This window comes from Eutrigla gurnardus (genome assembly GCF_963514095.1).
Source record: "Eutrigla gurnardus genome assembly, chromosome: 8".
In the NCBI taxonomy this organism is placed as follows: Eukaryota; Metazoa; Chordata; class Actinopteri; order Perciformes; family Triglidae; genus Eutrigla; species Eutrigla gurnardus.
In genome coordinates, this window is record NC_139922.1 from 23,824,784 (window position 1) to 23,845,286 (window position 20,503).

A 20,503-nucleotide genomic window follows, 5' to 3' on the forward strand; every position below is an offset into this window, starting at 1 on the left:
AGGCAGACGAGGCAGAGTCATGCACAGTCTTGTACAAACAGTCTGCAGTGAAGTCAGTCGAACGCCCAGACAGACTTTGGTCAGACCAACTCATACCAGCCGACGTCGAACCAATCAAAGATAACCCAAAAAGTCAGACACGAGTACACATCATCGCGTGCTTCATCGTCTACGAATGAACGAAAGACGACCACTGTCTCTCTTTCACAGACAAATACACTAACATGCTGACCTTTGACCTGCGCATACACAGATAAACTACAGAGTGCAGGGACTACACAAACAGCAGTGTATCAAACCACATCTAGTGTAAATAAAGCTAAATATTTCTCATTTTACTGTAATCCCAAATATGTTTCATTACTCTCCTTTTTTTATTTAATTAATATCAATATTTGGGCCGAGGAATGCGAATACTGATTAAAAAAAACAAAAGTCACAACATTTTAAATTGATCTCTCAATATCCATGAGATAATTATCTCTAGGATGACGATTAATTTGCATCATTATATGTAACTGATGTTTTCTTTTCTTTAGTTGGGTACATTTTTTCAATTAGTCAATAAATAACTTATTTATAAATAATAGAAAATAAGTAAAAAATCCCACCACTAGCTCCCACACCTCAAGGTATCGTCTTCAGATTGCTTATATTAATTTATTCTACTTTATTTTAGACCAGCAGCTAAAAAAAAATCCAAAAGTGATCCTTTTAAAAATCACATAAAGTCACAAATCCTAACTTTGGAGAAGCTAGAACCTAGAAATGGATGGCTTTCCATTCGCTTCATCATTAAAAATGGGTTATTAAAAGAACTGAAATCAAATTATTTAAAAAAAATCATATCACTTAAATGCTGATTAGTCCAAAAAGAAAAGGGAAATCCAGATTATATCAGCATCACAATAAAAAAATATTCCAACTACAACCATCTTCTCAACCCACCTATCAGATGCCATCAGTTACTTTCCCTCCAGCCAATCACCTTCTTGCATACAACTTGATTAGTCCACAACTGCGACCCACAATCCAATATCTGCTCCTGCATTAAGATTGATTATCAAAGAATAAGTGAAATGCCTGCAGAGTGGCCGTGCGTATTCAAGCCGAGCTGACAGAGGTCGAGCCGGGTCAAACTGCTTTCTTTTTTGCCACCTTTTTTCGCCAAAGAACCACTTTTTATTATCCCCTTGGGATCCGAGCCCACGAGCCCACGGACGCCTGCTTTCCTGAGCATCACACAGAGCTGTTGCCCAGTAGGTGGGATGGAAACCAGCGCCCAGTAATGCTGCAGGAGATCAAAGGGGGAGCCCGGTCCAGGGTCTGATTTATTTTTCAATAAATAAACGTTGCATCTGTTGAGGAGTGGCACGCCGCCGCCGCCGCCGCTCGCTTTCTTCTGCCGCCATCTGTCCTCTGGCTGGGCGAGGAGGCGGAGGAGAGCCAGGGCCTTTTTTTTTTCTCTTTACTGCGGCTGTTATGCAACACGACTGCCTGCTTCCCTGCATGCCTGCTCCCTATTAACCGACTCTCCCTCATTCTGGTACCGCACAGCCCCGACGCCTTCGCACACACATGGATTTATTCAAACGGAGGCACTTGTTGCGTTTCATCCTCCCGGGAGAGAGCAGAGTGTGTGTGTGTGTGTGTGTGTGTGTGTGTGTGCGTTACCCAGAACACGTGTTAAGTGCGTTCATCAAAAGGAGTCGGTGGTGAGCGCAGGATTCGCAGAGGGGCGTTTAAACGTTGGGTGATGTCATCAAACGCAATGACCGCAAGTGATAATAAAATAAGAGCAGCAGGTGTATTTAATGATCCCCATAAGGAATAATGCACATTCAGCCCCATCCAATGCAAACTTTAACAGATTCTATATAATGACAACTAATTCTGCTCAGACCTGTAAACATGGCGTTTGCATTAAGGCCAAAGAAACACAAACAGACAGTGGACCGTTCACTCGTTGCTGTTGCCATCTTGGCACGCGTGTCGTTAACAAAGATAACTCAAAGTAAACAAAGGCTTCCCATTACTCCCAACGGTCATTTTTCTTCCTGCTAAAAAGAGGACTGTCACAGCAGATTATAGCTCATTACTGTAGCGCTATCACAGCGAGATTTACACACGACGGCCACATAAATGCTATAAGGCTGAAAGGCTGAGGCGAAAGCTGCAAGACCCAACTAGGCATCATCACCATCTGATGATAAAAGCCATATTATGAAGCAATGTAGAGCTAGTTAGCCCACGTGATAGAGCATCATAACTTAAAATGTCATTCATTCTACCATTCCAACATGAGCTTGTTTGGAAGTAACTAGCTAGTAGGCTAGTTAGCTTTACCTGCTAGCATTTCATTGACTTTCATTGGAGTAGATAAACACACCGTGTTTCTCTGCGCTTTTGTTGTTGTGTTGTTAAATAATTCACAGGTTATTAGATCTTTTTCGAACCTGGAAGGATAATATTACACTGTGGAAGAAGCTCTGGAAGGAATGAGGTCGGTTTTTCCTGGAACTTTCGCAATGCAAATGAAGGCCAATCACATTGTGCTGAACATGTTGAGGTGTGCCTGCATTTACAACAAGGACGAGCCTGAGACATGGATGCAATATTCACAGGTGATCACCCTCAAAACTCTATCCATACCAAATATCCCTCCGAGTGAACAACTGCAACCAGAAATCCGAAGGTGGATTGGCTGCACAGTTGCTACGCCATGATTGGACAAATCGCTGTTTGGGGTCGTACCACCTTAATCACTGTAGGGGGATACGACTGAAAGTGAGTGCTACCGTACTGCAGGTAATAAACAAGAAGACTGATATAGCCGGTTAAGGACGAGAACAATAAATAAAAAAGTCAACAAAGTTGATTAATCAATGTTTCTGGCTTCTTAGATCATGTCTTTTCCAGATCTTATCAGTTACCTCGGTGTGTCCGACGATTCTTTTACCGACAGCAGAAGATGACCGCAAACTCAAAGTTGCGATAAACTGGAATCCTGAACGTGGATTTACCGAACACAACGTATATCATATATCAGACCGCAGATTAGTTTGTGTGACTCATTTGTTTGATGGTATTCGGACATGAGATAGATTACAGACTGTAACTGTACACAACATTTCCTAATGTCGTCCTCCTCTGTGACACATCAAGGAAGAGAGGAGGGGTTTTTCCCAGATTTCACATTATAGACATTCAGGAGATCATCACCACAGTGACATCATTGGTATTCATAACCCCCACTCTGCTAATAAGTATGCAAAATTACAATTACATCATCAACTTGTTAGGGAATCAGTCCTGATGGTGCACCAACAACAACAACCCCCCCATTATCTGGTCTTCCCGATCATTCAGCCGAGTGTTACGCAAACGATCTAAAGGTGGAATCCGACGCTGCCCAAAGGTTCATCTGACAGCAGCACACAGAAAACGACAAACTCAGGAGCAAACACGTTGCCTTCCAGTCAAAGGTATGTTTCAACATGCCGTCGGTTTAGTACCACAAAAAAATATTACCTCCTCATCTCCCACAGCTCATCCTCCTAAACTTGGTATGGTCTTTTTTTTCTTCTTCATTTAACTAAATACAAGTGTAACTTGAAACTCCAGCATGAAATCCTATTTTAATATCGCATTTTGACATATTTTGAAGCTTAAGTGAAATAATGAATTAATTGACTTCGTCCTCTAAAAGACATCAAACACCCCCGCAGCAGAGTCAGATATTTACACGACACCCACATGAAACACGTCACCGTGTTGTCACTGAGAGAGGAACAAGCTAAACCCACTGGAGTTAGCCTCTAACGCCACTAAGCCCTCTCTCCGTGGAAGAACTAAACACAGCCAACATTACTCAGTTCGGGATGATCAATACGACGACATGAGAGGAGCACCACTCACCGGCAGCTGGTCTCTTTCTGCTCTAACAAAGTCAAGTGTGCCGACTGCCGTCTCATGCAATCTCGGCTGGACTGTGACGCAACCAGCCTTCCTATCCATAGCTCCGGGGCAGAGGAGAGAGAGATAGACATGAGGGCGGTGAACAAGACCAAAAAAGGAGGAAGTCCGAGGGGGGGGGGTGGGGGTCGGGGGAGATGGGTCCTCCAAGTTCATTTACAATTGATTTTGGAAACTACTTCCAATTGGGTATAAAAGTATATGGAAAGGGGAAAACTGTGGCGGGTGCCAGGGGGTACGACTGCTCTGTTGATATGAGAAGCAGATGTGAAATATGCAGACAAAGGAGGAAAAACAGACTTAAAACTCTGCAGACTCCTTCCTTCCTTCCTTCACAGACAGAAAGAGTCGACCGACGAGGCAATCGGCAAACAGCTCGTTAAGCAATTTGTTGTTTCGTCTTAACAATATAATCAATTCAACGTCTGTGGGTTTTTGTTCTGCTGGTGGAAGAAAACATGTGATGAAGTCACCTTGAGCTATAGATAGATAGATAGATAGATAGATAGATAGATAGATAGATAGATAGATAGATAGATAGATAGATAGATAGATAGAGGGGTGAGAGAGAAATAAAGAAAGAAATAAAGAATGACAGACAGACAAGACAATATGAGCTAGAAAGAAAGAAAGAAAAAAAGAAAAAAATAAAGAAAAAGATACAGAGGATAGAGATGAGCTAGAGAGAGAGACAGGAGAGAGAGAGAGAGAGAGATAATTGAAAGATAGATAGACATAGACAGAGAGAGAGAGAGGGAGAGAGGCGATAATAATTGACAAACAGTCAGACAGACAGACAGACAGACAGATAGAAAGAGAGAGAGAGACAGACGAACTAGAGAGAAAAAAGGATAGAGAGAGATAGAAAGAGAGAGAGAAAGAATTAAAGATAGATACAGACAGACAGACAGACAGACAGACAATATGAGCTAGAGAGAGATAAAGAAAGAAAGAAAGAAAGAAAGAAAGAAAGAAAGAAAGAAAGAAAGAAAGAAAGAAAGATACAGAGGATAGATATGAGCTAGCTGAGAGAGAGAGAGGTGATAATTGACAGACAGTCAGACAGACAGATAGAAAGAGAGAGAGACAGACGAGCTAGAGAGAGAAAGGATAGAGAGAGAAAGAAAGAATGAAAGATAGATACAGACAGACAGACAGAGAGACAGACAGACAGACAGACAGAGAGACAGACAGGTGATGAAAACATCTGCTGTTTTTCACATAGAGAATGAATGAAAACAATGTAACACCACATGTTGAAGCGACATCTCTCAGTCCTGGATCAATAAAAGCACTAGAATCTTCCTGCCCTTACGTTCACCTACCATAGAATTCATGGGAAGCCCCTTTGAGTTTCGGTGGAAGACCCCGATCAATACCTCCAACACACAGCAGGCAGCGGGAGTTTAAGTCCGACCCCCGGATCGATCTCGCTCTCACAAACGTGCCTCAGCAAATTTCACAACAATCCCGAGCTTCAGAGCGGCGAGTTAGTCTGAGGGACGGCGGGATGGAAAACAACGTGACAGAGCTGAGCGTCTGTGTTTACTACTACAGCAGTCCACACACACACATAAACACGCACACGGAGAAACCCGTCAGCCACGCCCATCGGCTCCATCTCACCCCCACAAGCTCACACACATCCCGGCTGACTCATGCGAACCCCCCTCCGTTCCGGAGAATTAAACTTTTCCGTCTGACGTAGACAGTCATGATGTGTTTCAGCCCAGCCAGATGTAAACTAAAGATATTCTCTCCCTCTCCTCTCCTGCCCGTTTTAGTAACTCAACTTTCACCCTGAGGTGACAGAAGGTGAAGGGAGGTTATTTGAGTTCCTTCAGGATGACATACTTTCACAACCCTCGCTTCAGATCAATCAGAAGGGAAACGTTTCATTTTACAATCAAATGAGGAGCAACGAAAAAGACCTGATATTCCATTCTTTTGGTCTCGCTGAGGGTTATCTGAGTTGACTATATTTAACAGAAAGCCCTGCGTTTAGAGCTGCAATGATCAGTAATTCATTGGTGATAACTAATCAGCAACTAATTTGATTGAATCAATGAATCCCAGTCAATCATTCCCCAAATACGCTGCATTTTTTGCGGCATTTTATTGTAATTTGTGTATATTGTTTGATTTTAACTGTAGTTTGGTGGTGTAGTGGGTAGCACTGTCGCCTCACAGCGAGAGGGTTTTCCGGGATTCCCGGGTCGGATTCGGGTTCCTTCTGTGAACCCTGCCTTCGCCCAATGACAGCTGGGATCGGCTCCAGCCCCCCCGCGACCCCGAATACAGGATAAGCGGTAGAAAATGGATGGATATATGATAGAAAATTAAGTTTTTGTTTTGGGCTGAGTTGGATTTAAAAAAAAGCAATTTAAGGTTGTAAACTTTTGATAGACTAAAAGATCAAGTGACTCATCAAGAATATAAATGAATCCTAACGGGAATAAAAGTTGCAGCCCGATTTGCCATTTCTCTGCAATCGGCGTATAAATCAGAACTGAAAATAACCATTAGGTGCCAGTGTGTGTGTGTGTGTGTGTGTGTGTGTGTGTGTGGGAGTGTACAGCGTGCTGTGGGAGTGTGATGTAAGAGCGAGTGTGATTTATAGCTGAATGTCCTGTTACAGTCTCTTGCGCTGACCGCGAGCCCTCGGCCCACTGCTCTCTGTTCTTTGGTCATTCGGGTTAATCCGAGATGAACCGTGTTAAATTAGCTAGCTCACAAAAACAAGTCAGGACCCCGAGGCCTGGGGGGGTAGGGTTTAATACCCCAAACCCCCCCCCCCTCGCCATCTCCTTGTCCTGTGTCTTCAAAACAAGGTGACCTGTTGAATACATGCTGCCCCCCCGCTGTCAGCCTTAATTAGGGGAGGCTATATTTAAAAGAGTGGCGAGCAGCGATGCAATTATCTTCAAGGATTACACCCCACCGGCACGGCCATTGTCAGTGGGCTGAACGCGACCGACCTCCCCTTGATGCCTGACCTTGGCATTAACCCCTCGATGACCACAAGCTTGGAATTCTTTCAAGTCTTCATGGGAGCATTTAAACACGGGGGGGGGGGGTAACAAAGGGAAATGTGAGTGTGAAGATAACAAGGAAGAACAAGGACGAAGTCAAATACTTCAGCCGTGATGCGGCGGCTGGAAGTTCCACGGTGTCGTGGCTGCAGTCGGAGGGGGATTGAGAGCGCACGCTTCCACGGCCGCGATGACACGTTCAGGATCGGCGATTGTTCAACGCTTATTATCGCCTCTCTAACTCAGCGGCGCAGAGTGCTGCTCTCACAGCGTTTCATTAAGCAGCGGTTGTTTACGTTCCCCAAACAGTCGGAGCAAACCCACAATTAGTGGGGTTTGCCATGGGAAGACTGTTCGCATGCGAGGGATTTAAGATTTAAGGGGAGGGGGAGGTTGTTTTCTAGCCGTCTCCTCACTGGGGGGGCCTCCTCTTAAGTCTTTGAACCCCGGCTATAGTGGTCGGCCCATACTGAGGCTGTTTCCATAGGAGCGTCAGTCAGGTACCCTCTTCCTGTTATCCGTCTGCCACGATGCTGCTTCCTGACTGGGATGTTCCTGGGGGGGGTCGAACTGGCGTCACCGGTGCCCCTCCCTCACTAGTGTTTATGCTTTCCTGACCAGACACCGCATGCACGGACACACATAAGTCAAATGTCCAGTTTGTCTGTTATTGTCGTCCCCCGTTTCAACACGGCGCTACATCATTATTTGGAGTTGATCTGGAAACTCAGCGGGGCGTGTTACGACAAAGTGAAATACATTGCGTTTTATAGAATTGCTGAACAGAAGCCACATGGCAATTAAGAGGATTTATTTCATGTCTCGGTTGCATAATGCGAGATTGGGAACATTTTGATTGCCTCATAACAGCTCTCAACATGGCGACGCCTGAGCGGGCGGCTCATAACGGTGCAGCAATAATAGTACAAACTACTTTAAAAAACGCTGACAGAGCTAAATGTTGCCGCTATACGCTCCCGCGGCTACGCTATCGGTCGGGACAGTGTTAAGCCACTAGTCATACAACCACGTCACACAAAAAAACACACACAAAACACTGAATGTATTGAATTCAACAAGTGGACGTTTGTTGCCAATTAATTCAAATTTGCATTCAGTGGGAATTGTGTCATTTCTTCCTGAAAGTTAATCTCGCTGATGAAATGTTTTGCGTGATAAAAAACCACAAAACAACATACTCATGTTGCATTTCGTATTTCCACTGGAATCGACCATTTATCTCCTTTCATCTAAGCTGTAGGCGACGTGACCTGTGACGTAAAATGAGTCACCGTCTCCCAGTCATCCGCTTTCTGGACCGTCACATCTCATAGGGCTGGAAAAGTACAGCGTCTGTGATTGGCTGACGGCTGATGGAAGCTTCGTGGGTTTGTCTGTACAGGAGGGAGCTGCTAGCCTGTCGCAGCTTGCTGGGGGTGGCTGGGATCCACATCATAACAGCCTGACTCCACCGGAGAGAAATGTCCTGATCAAAACATGGGGATATCACACGTTTCCTGTGGTTTTCTTTTTACGGGATACACCTGATATGATACGTTATCATCAGCTGACGTGTTTTCCAACGAGCTGGCATTTAAGACAAAAGCGTATTCTACGTGGCGATCAATTCAGTCTCTCACGTATTTATAAGATGTCAAACTACTTAAACTGCAATAACCTCTGAGGTGGAGGTAAAGAAACTGGCTGATCATGAAAGCCCTGGAGTTAAATTAATGGGAAATCAAGAACACCGTTTAAAATGCAAGTAGAGGGAAGCGCTCGCATAGAACCAGCTGCCCTGGATCCGCTTTTTCCTGCGTGCAACAGAATCGCAGTTTGTAATAATTTGCATGCGACTCAGCTTCACTGGACGGTTTACAAGTCTAATTAAAGTCTGGGACGTTGAACCAGCTGAGCCACAACACGCCGGCTGGATCTGGCGCGTGCATCCGGAATGCTTTTTAGGCGGAAGGCTGTATGGGTGGCAGCGTCGGTATGTCAGTCATGTCCACCACTCGCCCCCCCCCAGACTGAAACACCTCGTTAACTATTAGAGTGATTGTCTTAAATAACCTTTATTTATTTTGGGGACGTTTCCCTAAGAGGAACGACCTGATCTGACTTACTTTGATAAGCGGTCTCGACCGTTATTGAATCGATCACCGTGACATTTGTCCACCCTCAGGATGAGTTTCAATAACTTTGGGGATAATTTGACTTTATTTTACATCATCGTTGGGTTTCAGAGATGATGTATTTCAAGCTGTACCAACGGTACTAAATAGTAAAAATATCCTGTCTCCTAATTTGGCGTGGCCTTATGTATTTATATATATTTCCAACATTAGATATTTACACAGTTTGCAGTCATATTTAGCATTGCAGGAATTTGTTAACTCGGGTGTTTGCAAACATTAGTTGACGTTAGGTTCAAATTTGGGCTAAAAGTTAGCATTAATGCTGCAGCCAGCGGAGAGAACAGATACCCGTGTGTTGCCTGAAGACAAAGTTAATTTTCTCCAGATTTATTATTTTAGTGTCAAAATGAGACATGAGTCATAATCTTCACCCACATTTACTTTAAAAAGACTCAGTAACAGCTGCTCGTCTCACCTTAAGAGTGGCAAAAACTCATTTGACACAGATACAGGAAATGACCTCATGCAGCACTTCCTTTCAGAACGGTCGCTAAGTGCAAAAAACGGCCGATACGTTTTGATGCTGACTTATGTAATGACTTATGGGGATAATTATCAACACTGACATGCAAGTAAATAGAGAGATAATGAGCTTCCGATCTAGTCTAACAACAGAAGTTCTGTCCGCCGAGCTGCTGCTGTGTGCTGTGTAATCACGCTCACCCTTCCCTTTATAAACAAATGAACAGCAGACTAACTTAACAGTCAGCGTCATGTTGAAATGTGATTAGCCATTTTCCCCTCAGCTCCCCCCGATTCTAAATCACTGAGTCATCAGAGCTCACGTTACTTCATAAAGTAAACTTTACTGGAACTTTATATTCATAGCAGACAGAAAACAAAGGACGAGACAAACAGAATGTATTCCGAAAACAAGGATGAGGAGATGATGATGATGCTTACAGCTGTTTTAAACTGTGCTACGGTCCATACGTGACTGAAGGCTCCATGAATGCATATGAAGTGAATCCCTGCAGGCTGAAGGATGGAGGTGTCGGTGTGTTTCTACCTGGAAATGCCTCCTAATTCCCTGCACTCTTCTGGCTGTTGACACATACAGGACGATGGCATCCAGCCCAATAAGAGTGTTTACTTAGCGGCCTCAGCAGGTCCCTGTCACTGTCTGTTAGGTGAGGTTTTCAACCAAACAGGTCAGTGAGAAGGAAAGCCGGGTTAAGAGAGTAAAGCCGTTGTGTCTGCATTTGTAAAAAAATAAATAAATAATAACAATAAAAGAGGTTGAACAGCTAAAAGGTTGAATGATTCAACAGCTAGTAATTGGGTCATCCTGTGGGAGGCATTGTATATCACACCATTACGCCTGCGCTCGTCTGACTAACATGACACTACTTCCCCTGAAATAAGATTACTCATAATGTGCGTTTGAATGGACCAAAACAGGGGGGAAGGAGAGAGAATGACCAGCAACATGATGCAGGTGAAGGTGAGGAGCGAGTGACGGCATCACGTACGCAGGTCAGGCAGGTTTCCGGCAAAATCCGGTTTCACTAATCCTGACGGGATTTCCAGAAATTCGGTAAAAGAAAATGCAATCAAAAATGATGCAATTAAAAGAGCGTCAGTCACTTAAACGGTGTAATGAGTTTGTCAACGTGGCATTCATGTTTGTTTTGTCTCGTCGTAATTTCACACGTCTTCACAGTTTCCGTTGTACTTTGTCCTGGTTTTCAGCGATATTTAGAAAAATGTTGAATAATTTAATCCCCTCCAGAGTTATGATTGAGTGCATAAAATCAGTTTGGTGAAATTAACTTACACTGAGAGAGAGAGACAGAGAGAGAGAGGGATATGAAACCTAAAGCCAGCCGATTGAAGCTTCTTCTCATCTCAGTCTCAGTCAAACACCCGACTCCCTTCACATTATCCCTGCGCCTCCAGCTGTTTGGGCAGGGAGAGGCCCGTTGCCTAGGCGACCCACACCTTTCGGTTTGTCTTGTCTGGTCCTGTTTTGTCAAAGCTGACGGAGAGAGGGAGGGAAATGAAGGAAAGAGGAGGGAAGGGGGGGGGGCGAAGCGATCAGGGATAATAAGCCCTTCTTCTGGGTCTCGATCCAGGGAGCAAGCTCAGACTAGCACTGAGCCCTAACCAACATAATCTTGAAATGAATCCCCCCCCCCCCCACTACCCAATTCAGCCAAGAACCAGTCTGGATTGGACGTCATCTTCCAGCTGGACACCTGCAGGCTGGTTATAAATCCCAGTGACTTGCAGAAACCCAGTTTCCAGATACACCAGTAAGCCCTCTTGGAAGGCCAATCCAACCGCCTTCCAGTAACCTTTCCAGAGGGATTGTGTAATGCAGTGACGGCACCGAGCTGCAGCAGCACGAGCACGGCAGGGTGACACCTGGTGCACGAGGGTGCAGGTGAAGTCACTCGGTTTCAGGCCCGTCACACTAGAGGAGCTGCAGCCTCACCGGGAGCCGGGCTGAGACAGCGGGAGGCCGAAGGCGGGAGGAATCAAATGGTTTTAAATGCAGGACCGGACCGTCTGACTGCGTTTGCTGCCCTGCTGCCAAGCTGCTGCCGGCATATCAAAGACACTATTCCTACTTGAACAAAAACAACTCCTAAAAGTGAAATATAAAAGTTTTTTTTTCCGAGTAGAAATTCCTTCTAAATCTGTTTAGTGGGTGGAGCGGGCGAAAGTCATATTTATGTTCCCAGTCTGCTAGAAAATGTGAGAGTGAGCTCTGGAGGGAAACGTGCAACGGAGTGAGCTCTGTACTGAAGGCCAGGGTTGCCATGACATTGCCACCTGCTGTTTAAAGATTGTTACAGGCAATGCATGCATAACTCGAGCAACGGATGGAGCCAAATGAGAAATTAACTGTCAGAAATAATAACACTGCACACTCACTTTTTTTAAAGTCTGGAAATGCCCGAACGTTCATGACTCACACTCTCACTGTTCTTACTTCTCGCCTCAAAAGCACTAAAAGCACCAAGAACATTAGCAATTGTGCATCACCGGCAATATCCCCTCTTTACTCGGACAGGAAGGATCGTTATGGGAACCGAGTCAACTCTGATGCATCGTGAATCTGCATGATGAATCTAAAAATGATCCTTCAACACAGCCGAGAAATGTCCATGACGACGAGGAATGAAGAGGGATTCCTAAAGAAAATATAATACGTCTATAAAAAGTTGTCATCCCGTCTGGAAGTTTTGATGTTTTATTGCCTTGCCTTATTTTTATAATGAAAAAAGACTCTTTAATGTTAAAGTGAAAACAGGTCTCTACGAAGTGATTTCTATTTATTACAAATATAAAATGCTAAATGCTTGTTTGTGGTTAAAGTACACACTCAGCTCTACGGAGCTTTATAGCATCTTTGAGCTCATCATTTGGAGTTTATGGAGGTTTTATTTCAGGTTTTGAATCACTGTCACCAGACTAAGACTGTATTTGAGAATTATATACTGGACCTAAACTCATCTGGTGGCAAGAAATGAAATGAATGATGTTGCTTTTTATCTGCCGGATGTGTAAATAGGCAAATATCTGACTTGGGCTTTGAGTTGTCGACAAAAAAGCTTAGTTGCGTTTACATTTAGTACATTTGAAATTAAATCTAGCTAGAAATCAAAGTTAATTTTAGTTTGCCAACAGGTAAAACTTTGTATCTGCTGTCAACCCGTCCTTGTCCTCCTCCTTTCCGTCTGTCCCGGTCCACCCTGAGCTACACGTCTTTCCCTAATCTCCTTACATAATAACGTCAACGCTGACCCTGACCAAGGAGACAGGTGGCGTCAGACATGCTTCGTCCCACGCTGCCTCCGCCTGTGACACAGCAGGTCACTTAAGCACAAAGGCATACTTGGAAATAAGAAAGCACACCTTTATCACGACTCTGAAAAACAGATCTAAAGAGAAGAAAAAGGAGGGAGCTTGTGATGTAAGAGGGGGTTCGGGGACTCAATAATGTGAGGAGCAGGGAAAAGACGGTTCAGGTTAAGCTCCCTGGCTCTCTCCTCTTCCCCCACTTTATTATTCTCAGTTGCCTTGGAGAGAAAGACTATATATAACCGCGTCTCTCGCCACGTGCCGTCTGAATGCACTCTTCCCTGCGTCGCTTCCCCCCCTTTCCATTGTTTCCACTCAGAGGACAACTTCTCCATTCAATGGGAAAATCTGTCTCATGCTCAGCCCCGGTAGGCAGGAGGGAGTCGCCAGCCCAACACAGCAGAGAGGACCGACGGACCAGACACCATGTCGGTTTCTCGTCTGGCCCGTGTTTTTCACAAACCGGTGGCTTCAAAGGAATAATTCATTTCACAGTCGAGTGGCCAGACACAGAGCCCCGACGCTCACGCCCCTTTTAACGCCGCTCCGCTTCCTCCTCACTGTGGGCAATGCAACAACGGGAGACGTGCAATAAGTTCTGGGTGCATCCGACGCGGGGCGAATGTTTAGGAGGACCGATGGGGACAACGTCAGGGAGTGTGGATCTCCATTCTGTCGTTTTTAGTAACACCCAAAAAACTTTTTCTTAAGGTGATCTGCAGGCTTTGGGGGGGTTAAGTCCTGCAAATCTCTTGGATGAACGTAATTGCCCCCTGAAGTGTTTTTCAGCAGGACCACAGCATCTGTCTGTGCCTCCCAAACCCATTACTAATGCCTGCATTTCTTATGCAAAAGAGTTGGTTCGTTTTAGGCACAAAAACAAATAGGTCAGGGTAGGAATAGATCAGGGCTTTTTGGATAAAATAACTACTTGCTTACGGTCGGGGCACGTTTGTCATCGCGGTTACAATAACAACCGCTTGGTTAAGAGAAGGCAACGATTACGGTCACGAGTTAAAGGGCCGAAGAAGCCCCATCGGTAAGAAACAGGAAATGGTGAAGTCTGACGTTTTGTTAACCCCTTTCAACCAACCTGACCCCCCCGTCTCTGCAGACCTGGTGGCTCGAAAAGAAAAACACTGTCCACTGTCCACTAGAGGCATAAAGGGTCCAAACATGGGTACAAAAACACACACTTTATTACGGAACTTAAAGGGATAGTATGACACGTTGGAAAATATGCTTATTTGCTTTGCGGTCGAGAGTCACGCGAAAAGATCAACACCACTCTCCTTAAATCGAAGCGACAGCCAGCAGCTGGTTAGCTTAGCTTAGCATAAACGCTGGACAACGGGTGACAGCAGCTAGCCCGGCTCTGACGGAGGAAAAACAAAATCCTCTGGATCCCGATTAAACAAACGAGCTGCAACATGTTAATGAGTGGGTTTAGAGGTGCCGATTAGAGGATTACGTTACCTTGGGCCAGAGGCCGGCTCGCCGTTTCCACCTGTTTCCACTCTTTATGCTAAGCTAAGATAATCAGCTTAAAGCTGCAGCGTCATATTTACAGACATGAGGCATCTGCCAACTCTCTGCAAGAAAGCAAATAAGTGAATCACCCCCCAAAACTTCAAACTGTTCCTTTAAGGGAGGCTTTAAATGGGAACGCCATCTAAATTTAGAATCATAATGTGCTATTTCCATGTCTGGGAACATTTTATCAGTATTTGTGACCATGAGCTGCTCCATCTCAAATATTATAACACCTTTCCCCAATGCATGAGCAGTTCTTTCCACTTATTTGAGTCTCGGCTCTCAGATTTTGGATTCGGCAGAGAGATGTGAGAGCGTACTGATGTTTAATGAATCACATGTATGAATTTTGAAAATGTTCTCCATTAAGTTCACTAAATTCAAGGCACTTCGATGTTCCAGGACATGAAGACACTTCGTGCTTCTGTTAGTGGACCTGGGAGGGTTTAAGGATCTATAGGGTCTCTTACCTTGGAGGCCCTCCGGCGCTCAGGACACTCGGGGTGCTGGCACACCACCCAGTCTTCCTCCTGGACCGACTTGTCATCTGAAAGAGAGCACACACACACACACACGAGTCAATTAAACATCTCTCTTTATCACTAAAGCAGCCACCCAGCCGGCCATTAACACGCCTTTTTCAAGTAAAGCTGTAAAAACACATTGTAGACACGAGGACTGAAGTCACCGCCTGTGTTTACAGGACGGAGCGAGAGAGTGACTATTAGACAGGAGAAGCACTCTCACGCAGCAATAGAGACGAAGACGAAGAAGAAGAAGAAGAAGAAGAAGAAGAAGAAGAAGAAGCTGGTTAAAGAGATTTCTTGAAGGCAATGTAAACAAAGGGGGGAGATAGTGGGGGGTGTTGTTGGGACGAGATCAGAGAGGAATGAGTAACGACCAGAGAGACAGGAAGAAAATGGAACGAATGAGAGGAAGACCCCCCCCCCCTCTTCTTCCTCCCTTCCCTCCCCCATTCTGCTTTTTGCACCAAAGTGCACTCTCTCGGTGTGTAAGCTCGCTTCCCTCCACAAAATAACAAATCACGAGCTGCATCGAGGGCATGATAAAAGGCGGTGTTTACGTCTCCATCTTCCACATGTACACACACGATAAAGATATCATAACAGAGCAGCGATATTTATCTGTGCGCCTAATGAGAAAAACAGAGAGCGTGCACGTGGGGAAGGAGGTGAAGAGTGTCCGGTTTCTGGGTCTTTGAAGCCACTTTCCAGTAAGCGTGGATAACCTGTTTGTTACGATGTCATCTCTCTCTCTCTCTCTCCCTCCACAAATGATATATCATCACTAAATCATTACAAAGAGAGACGGACCCCTGCTGGAGAATTAAGTCACATGACGGCTGGACTTCAATCATTTGTCACCGTGAGAGGAAATGGTGAAAACAGCCGAGGGCCTCGACCGTCGCAGGGAAGCCGGTCGCCGTGAGTCATCCACTTGGCTGCAGCTCCACTCACAAGTGGAGGGCGCTTGTGGGGAAGAGGGGGAAATCACTGTAATTGGTGCATACCACGGAGCCCATGGCTTCCCCACTGGGAGAGGAAGGGTCAACCTGTCTGATTGGGAGCAAAAAACAAAGTCCAGGGCCACGCTAAGCAGCTGGACGGCACGGCGAGCTAAACGCTAACACGCTAACACGCTCACCAGCTGATGGGAACATCGTTCGTCATTAAAATTAAGTATTTGGGGAAAATTAAGACCAGATCGTGGCTGCTTTATGAAACGTTCAGGGTTTCAGTGACAATAGTAGAAAAAAAAAAGTGGAAAAACTGCCAGAGGTACCAGAATATTTTGGGCTAATCCATTTAGTTGAGATATTTCACAGAAGAAGTAAAGCTTGCTGGAGCAGCTAGAATAAAAGGTCAGGAGGTCACCAAATCAGAAGGATTCATCCTTCAAACTCCCGTATCTAATTTCTTGCCGATCCGAGATGTTTCAGTTTGAGCGATGGTTCGACGCGAGACGGAGAGCGGAGTCAAAAGCAGTTCATCTACTTCATCAATGTCCAGTTTGTTTGGTTTGCTTTCATGCCAGTCCATCCAATCAGGTATTTAAGTCTCCAAACTGGCAAACTGACCGTCTGGCACTCAGAAGCCTCTTTGAACACCTCTCAACCAACGGGGCCGAGTGTCAAAACCTCCGCCGGCTTCCGGGAACAGAGAGAAAGAGAAGCCTCCGCTGTGCTGGGAGCCGGCCGAGACGCGCTCTCACCTCCGACTGCGGCCAGCGGGCCTCGAACTCACGGCTCCCTCGAGGTTTAACGAGCCCTCCGGCGTTTATGGAGTGTTTCCCAAAGAGGCCGAACTTTCTTTGCCGTGGCGAGACTTCACGGACGACTTCCAGTCATCGTGTGGAAAAGGACTTAAAAGGGGCGATAACATGTCAGTCTAAAAACAAACGACTTAAAAAAGGTCAAATATATCAGATCACATCTGGATTAAAACTAAAAATCTGCATAACTTGGAAGTGGAAGGAAGGAACTCTAACTTAAGGCTCTTTCACAATGTCTTTAACAACTTTAAATCCAGTCCAGGTCCCGCTGCCTCTCCTTAGCCCCTTAAAACCTCTGAGCCCTCTCTTCACATCTGGACTATCGGCTTGTATTGTTAAAAAAAAATCACTTATTCTCCTGCTGAAGCTCCATCTTCTCTCCTACTTGCTCACATCTTGCTGACTCTCCCTCTTTCTCTCTCTGATGAACTGGAATTCCTGAACTCAGCACTGCTGATTAAGCCAAAAGCAAACACACACACACACACACACACACACACGTGACAGCAGACAATGAGCTCGCACACTAAAGAGACAGTGGAGCATCTCTCTGCCGGCCTGCTCGCCACAGATAGACGCTGCCTGGGGGCGAAAACCCATTAGTGCTCCCAAAAATAAGCCGGAGCGACGGAGGAAATGATGCACACTCCAACACACAAGACGTGTGCAAGTATTCTCAACCCGTCAATCTCCTCTTCCTCATTCTGGAGCCGGCGATCGATGTGGTTTGGAAGCAGGAATTATTCATGGTTTTGCATTTTTTCTTTTTAATTGAACTTCATGTTTTACAGTCTAATGCGTACCAGCTACAAGGGAAATGTAAAAGCATTATATGACTGAAAACAATGAGTCTATTGATAAGAAAACTCAAGTTATCTATTAAGCAGGCCTCCGGCGTCTCATATGTGATGATTTGTGCTTTCCTCTGATTAAGTATTATTATTTTATTACTGGTTAGCTCGAGGAGGAAATGAAGCTTTGGCCTTTAGACTTATTACACAGCAGTTCATCTTGATATCATGCATGTATAGCCATCAAATACATATTAATGACTGAATTTCTGCAGGGCTCCGATTCATACGAGTTTGCTGGAAACGTTATAAACGTAGCCGGGGCTTTTCATTCAACCCACACATTTAGCATAATTAAGCTAATCTGCTGAGAAAGGCAACTGCTGCCGACTAAAAACGTCAAGTCACAGCACAAACTTCTGGTCTGCAATCCAATAACGGACGCCTTAAAAGGTTAAAGCAGGTATTTTATCGTCTTCCTTCCCATCTGCTCTCACACCTCCGGCTCCCTCACATGCAGGTGGGCCGAGTCGAGCACACGGTTTTATGAGGAATGTGAGGAATGCTTCACTCTGCCTTCTATTCGGTGAGATCTCATCGTGGCACAATGAAGTCACTCTCTTTTTTTTATATGCTCTTCCCATCATGTTTTGTGAGAGCCTCTCCACGCCACATGTAAAGCAACACGCGACTCCTCGCGCCAGGAGATCATCATACGATAAGCCCTGTGAGAGACGAGCACAGATGGCAGGCAGGCGGGGATGGCATACGGTCTGGGAAACCTGGCGAACCCGAACATCGGCGCATTCCACAGTCCAAGCCAGACGGTTACGATACTCAGATATGAGTCGACGAGAAGATGAGGAGGCTTGGCAGGGAAGAAAGGCAGGTGGGGATGGAGAGGCTGGTTCTTATACGGACACAGAAACACTTCTGTGTAAGATCCTTAAAGATTCCATGCACGAGACATCGTCAAGTAGGTGCAAAATTAAAATATGTATCGATTCCAGAATGAACAGAACAAATGTTTTTTAGAGATATAGATATCATTATTATTTTCTTATTGTTATTATATTTGATTGATAGATTTACAGCAATTATGGTGGAATTTAAATAGTTTTAATTAGAGATGAAACTATAATAATAATTCAATGAGACTTATTTGGGAAAACATCTAGTCTGGCTCTGAGGAAAGTCTTATAAAACGTTTGTTTTGTTCATCCTAGCTTTGTGGGGAAGTTCTTCAGAGCCTATTTATATCTAATGAATCACACTTGGTGAATACAGACACCCAAAAAGGCTGTTAGGTGACCTTCACTAGTGAAACCCCGCTGCAGGTGAATGCAGGTTAGCAGCTGTTTGTAATGGCGAGGGTTCGGCGGCGGCGGGGGCGGGACATGTTGTTTTACCCCCATAGTGGTTAAATCACACACATGTGCATCACACGCTCTCCTGCCCCCTCCTTGCATCTTCCTCCCTCCTCCACCACATCTGAGCAAACCCCAACCTCCCTGTGTATAAAAGCCAAAAACCACAGCATAACAAGTGTAAACTGTTCCAGAGAGGGGCGGAGGGAGCACTCAACCATTTTCTTTTTACATTTTGTTTCTCTTTTATGGAGACTAATAATATCCGTTTGACCCTGCCGACTCATCTCGGAATGATTTAATGAAAGGAACGCAGCTTTTTGTCTCCACGTTACATTAAAGGTAGAACTCTATACTCTGTCGCCATGTTTAAGAGGGGATTAACGCATAGCTTGAATTTTTAAGGGCATTAATGCCAGAAATACAGTAATTGGTCGAGCTGATTATTATATAACAGCGTGGCCTTTTGTGTCGTTTCTTTTTATGGGATTTATTGGTGTGAAATTCCCAGAAAAACAGACGCCTTTCCTGTAGTTACTGGAACCCGTGGCTGAGTATGACCTGAGGAATGGCGCTCGTACACCGGGGTTATTTTGGACCGGCCAAATGAGGTCGCACCAAAACAGCCTCGTTTTGTTTCAAACAATCCGACAAAACCTTTCCTCGAGTCTCCGGCTTTAACATCTCCTTTTGAGAAGGAAGAACAGTGTGATGTGCAGACTCGTAGTCATCGGTGGTAAAGAATCATTTTACTGAATCATTTTGTCATTATCAGAGAGACAGCATGTATAATGATCATGGGATAGATGTAGCCTCATGCCCCTTCAGGTGAACCAACATGGGATTTTGAAAGAAAAGAAACAGTTGCATAAGTTACACATACGATGTTTGTCAATTTAAAAGATAATTTTTCATGTAAGCCTAACATTTTTTTTGTTGGCCTGTTGGCCGCATATTGAACCGTCAATAATGCCAAAAGTACATTTCAATGCATCTAAATCTGTTACAGATCTGTCATTTTTACCTGCAGCACCGAAGTGTTGAATTAAAAAGCAGCGGTGTTAAAATAAAGCAAGAGAAGTTCCTTTTTTTGGATTCATTCTGTCGAGTTTTGCAGAAAAGAAAAGTATCTTTAAGCCGAGGAGCTACGGGACTCGGTGTTCCAACAGTCAGGAAATGTTTGCAGAAGAAGCTCGGGTGCTTAATTACAGAGATGGAGAAAAGGTAAGGATCAAAGCCTCACTGTTCCCTCTGTGGCATTCCTCTTTACGGCCTCTGCCAAACAGCTCTGCCTCAGCAGGCACCGGCCTTAAGCTGACCAGAAGGTAGCCGGATTTCCAGGAGGCTGGCTGGCAGAGAGGAGAGGATGAAGAACATTCCTCCCCGGCCCTGTGTTATCACTTCCCCTCCACTAATGGCATAAATCGGGCGGCACAGCGGAAAGCCATGTGCCCCTGTGCCACGTCAAAAAAAAAAAAAAAAAAAAGCACTGAGCGGAGACAGGG

The 20,503-nt window shown here is 44.9% G+C and overlaps 1 protein-coding gene across 6 annotated transcripts in view; it reads right to left on the reverse strand.

Moving 5' to 3' along the window:
* Positions 1-20,503, reverse strand: part of plekhg5b (pleckstrin homology domain containing, family G (with RhoGef domain) member 5b) — a gene marked incomplete at its 3' end in the record, with an annotated part of 59,122 nt that overhangs the window by 30,402 nt on the left and 8,217 nt on the right. For 4 of the 6 annotated variants that reach the window (XM_084016476.1, XM_084016474.1, XM_084016480.1 and 1 more), the window contains exon 2: positions 15,019-15,095. In XM_084016476.1, the coding sequence (XP_083872602.1) occupies positions 15,019-15,095 (77 nt within the window). Of the gene's footprint in view, positions 1-3,918; positions 4,033-5,300; positions 5,474-15,018; positions 15,096-20,503 lie in introns of those variants that run through there. The other 2 variants (XM_084016479.1, XM_084016477.1) reach the window with 2 other exon arrangements.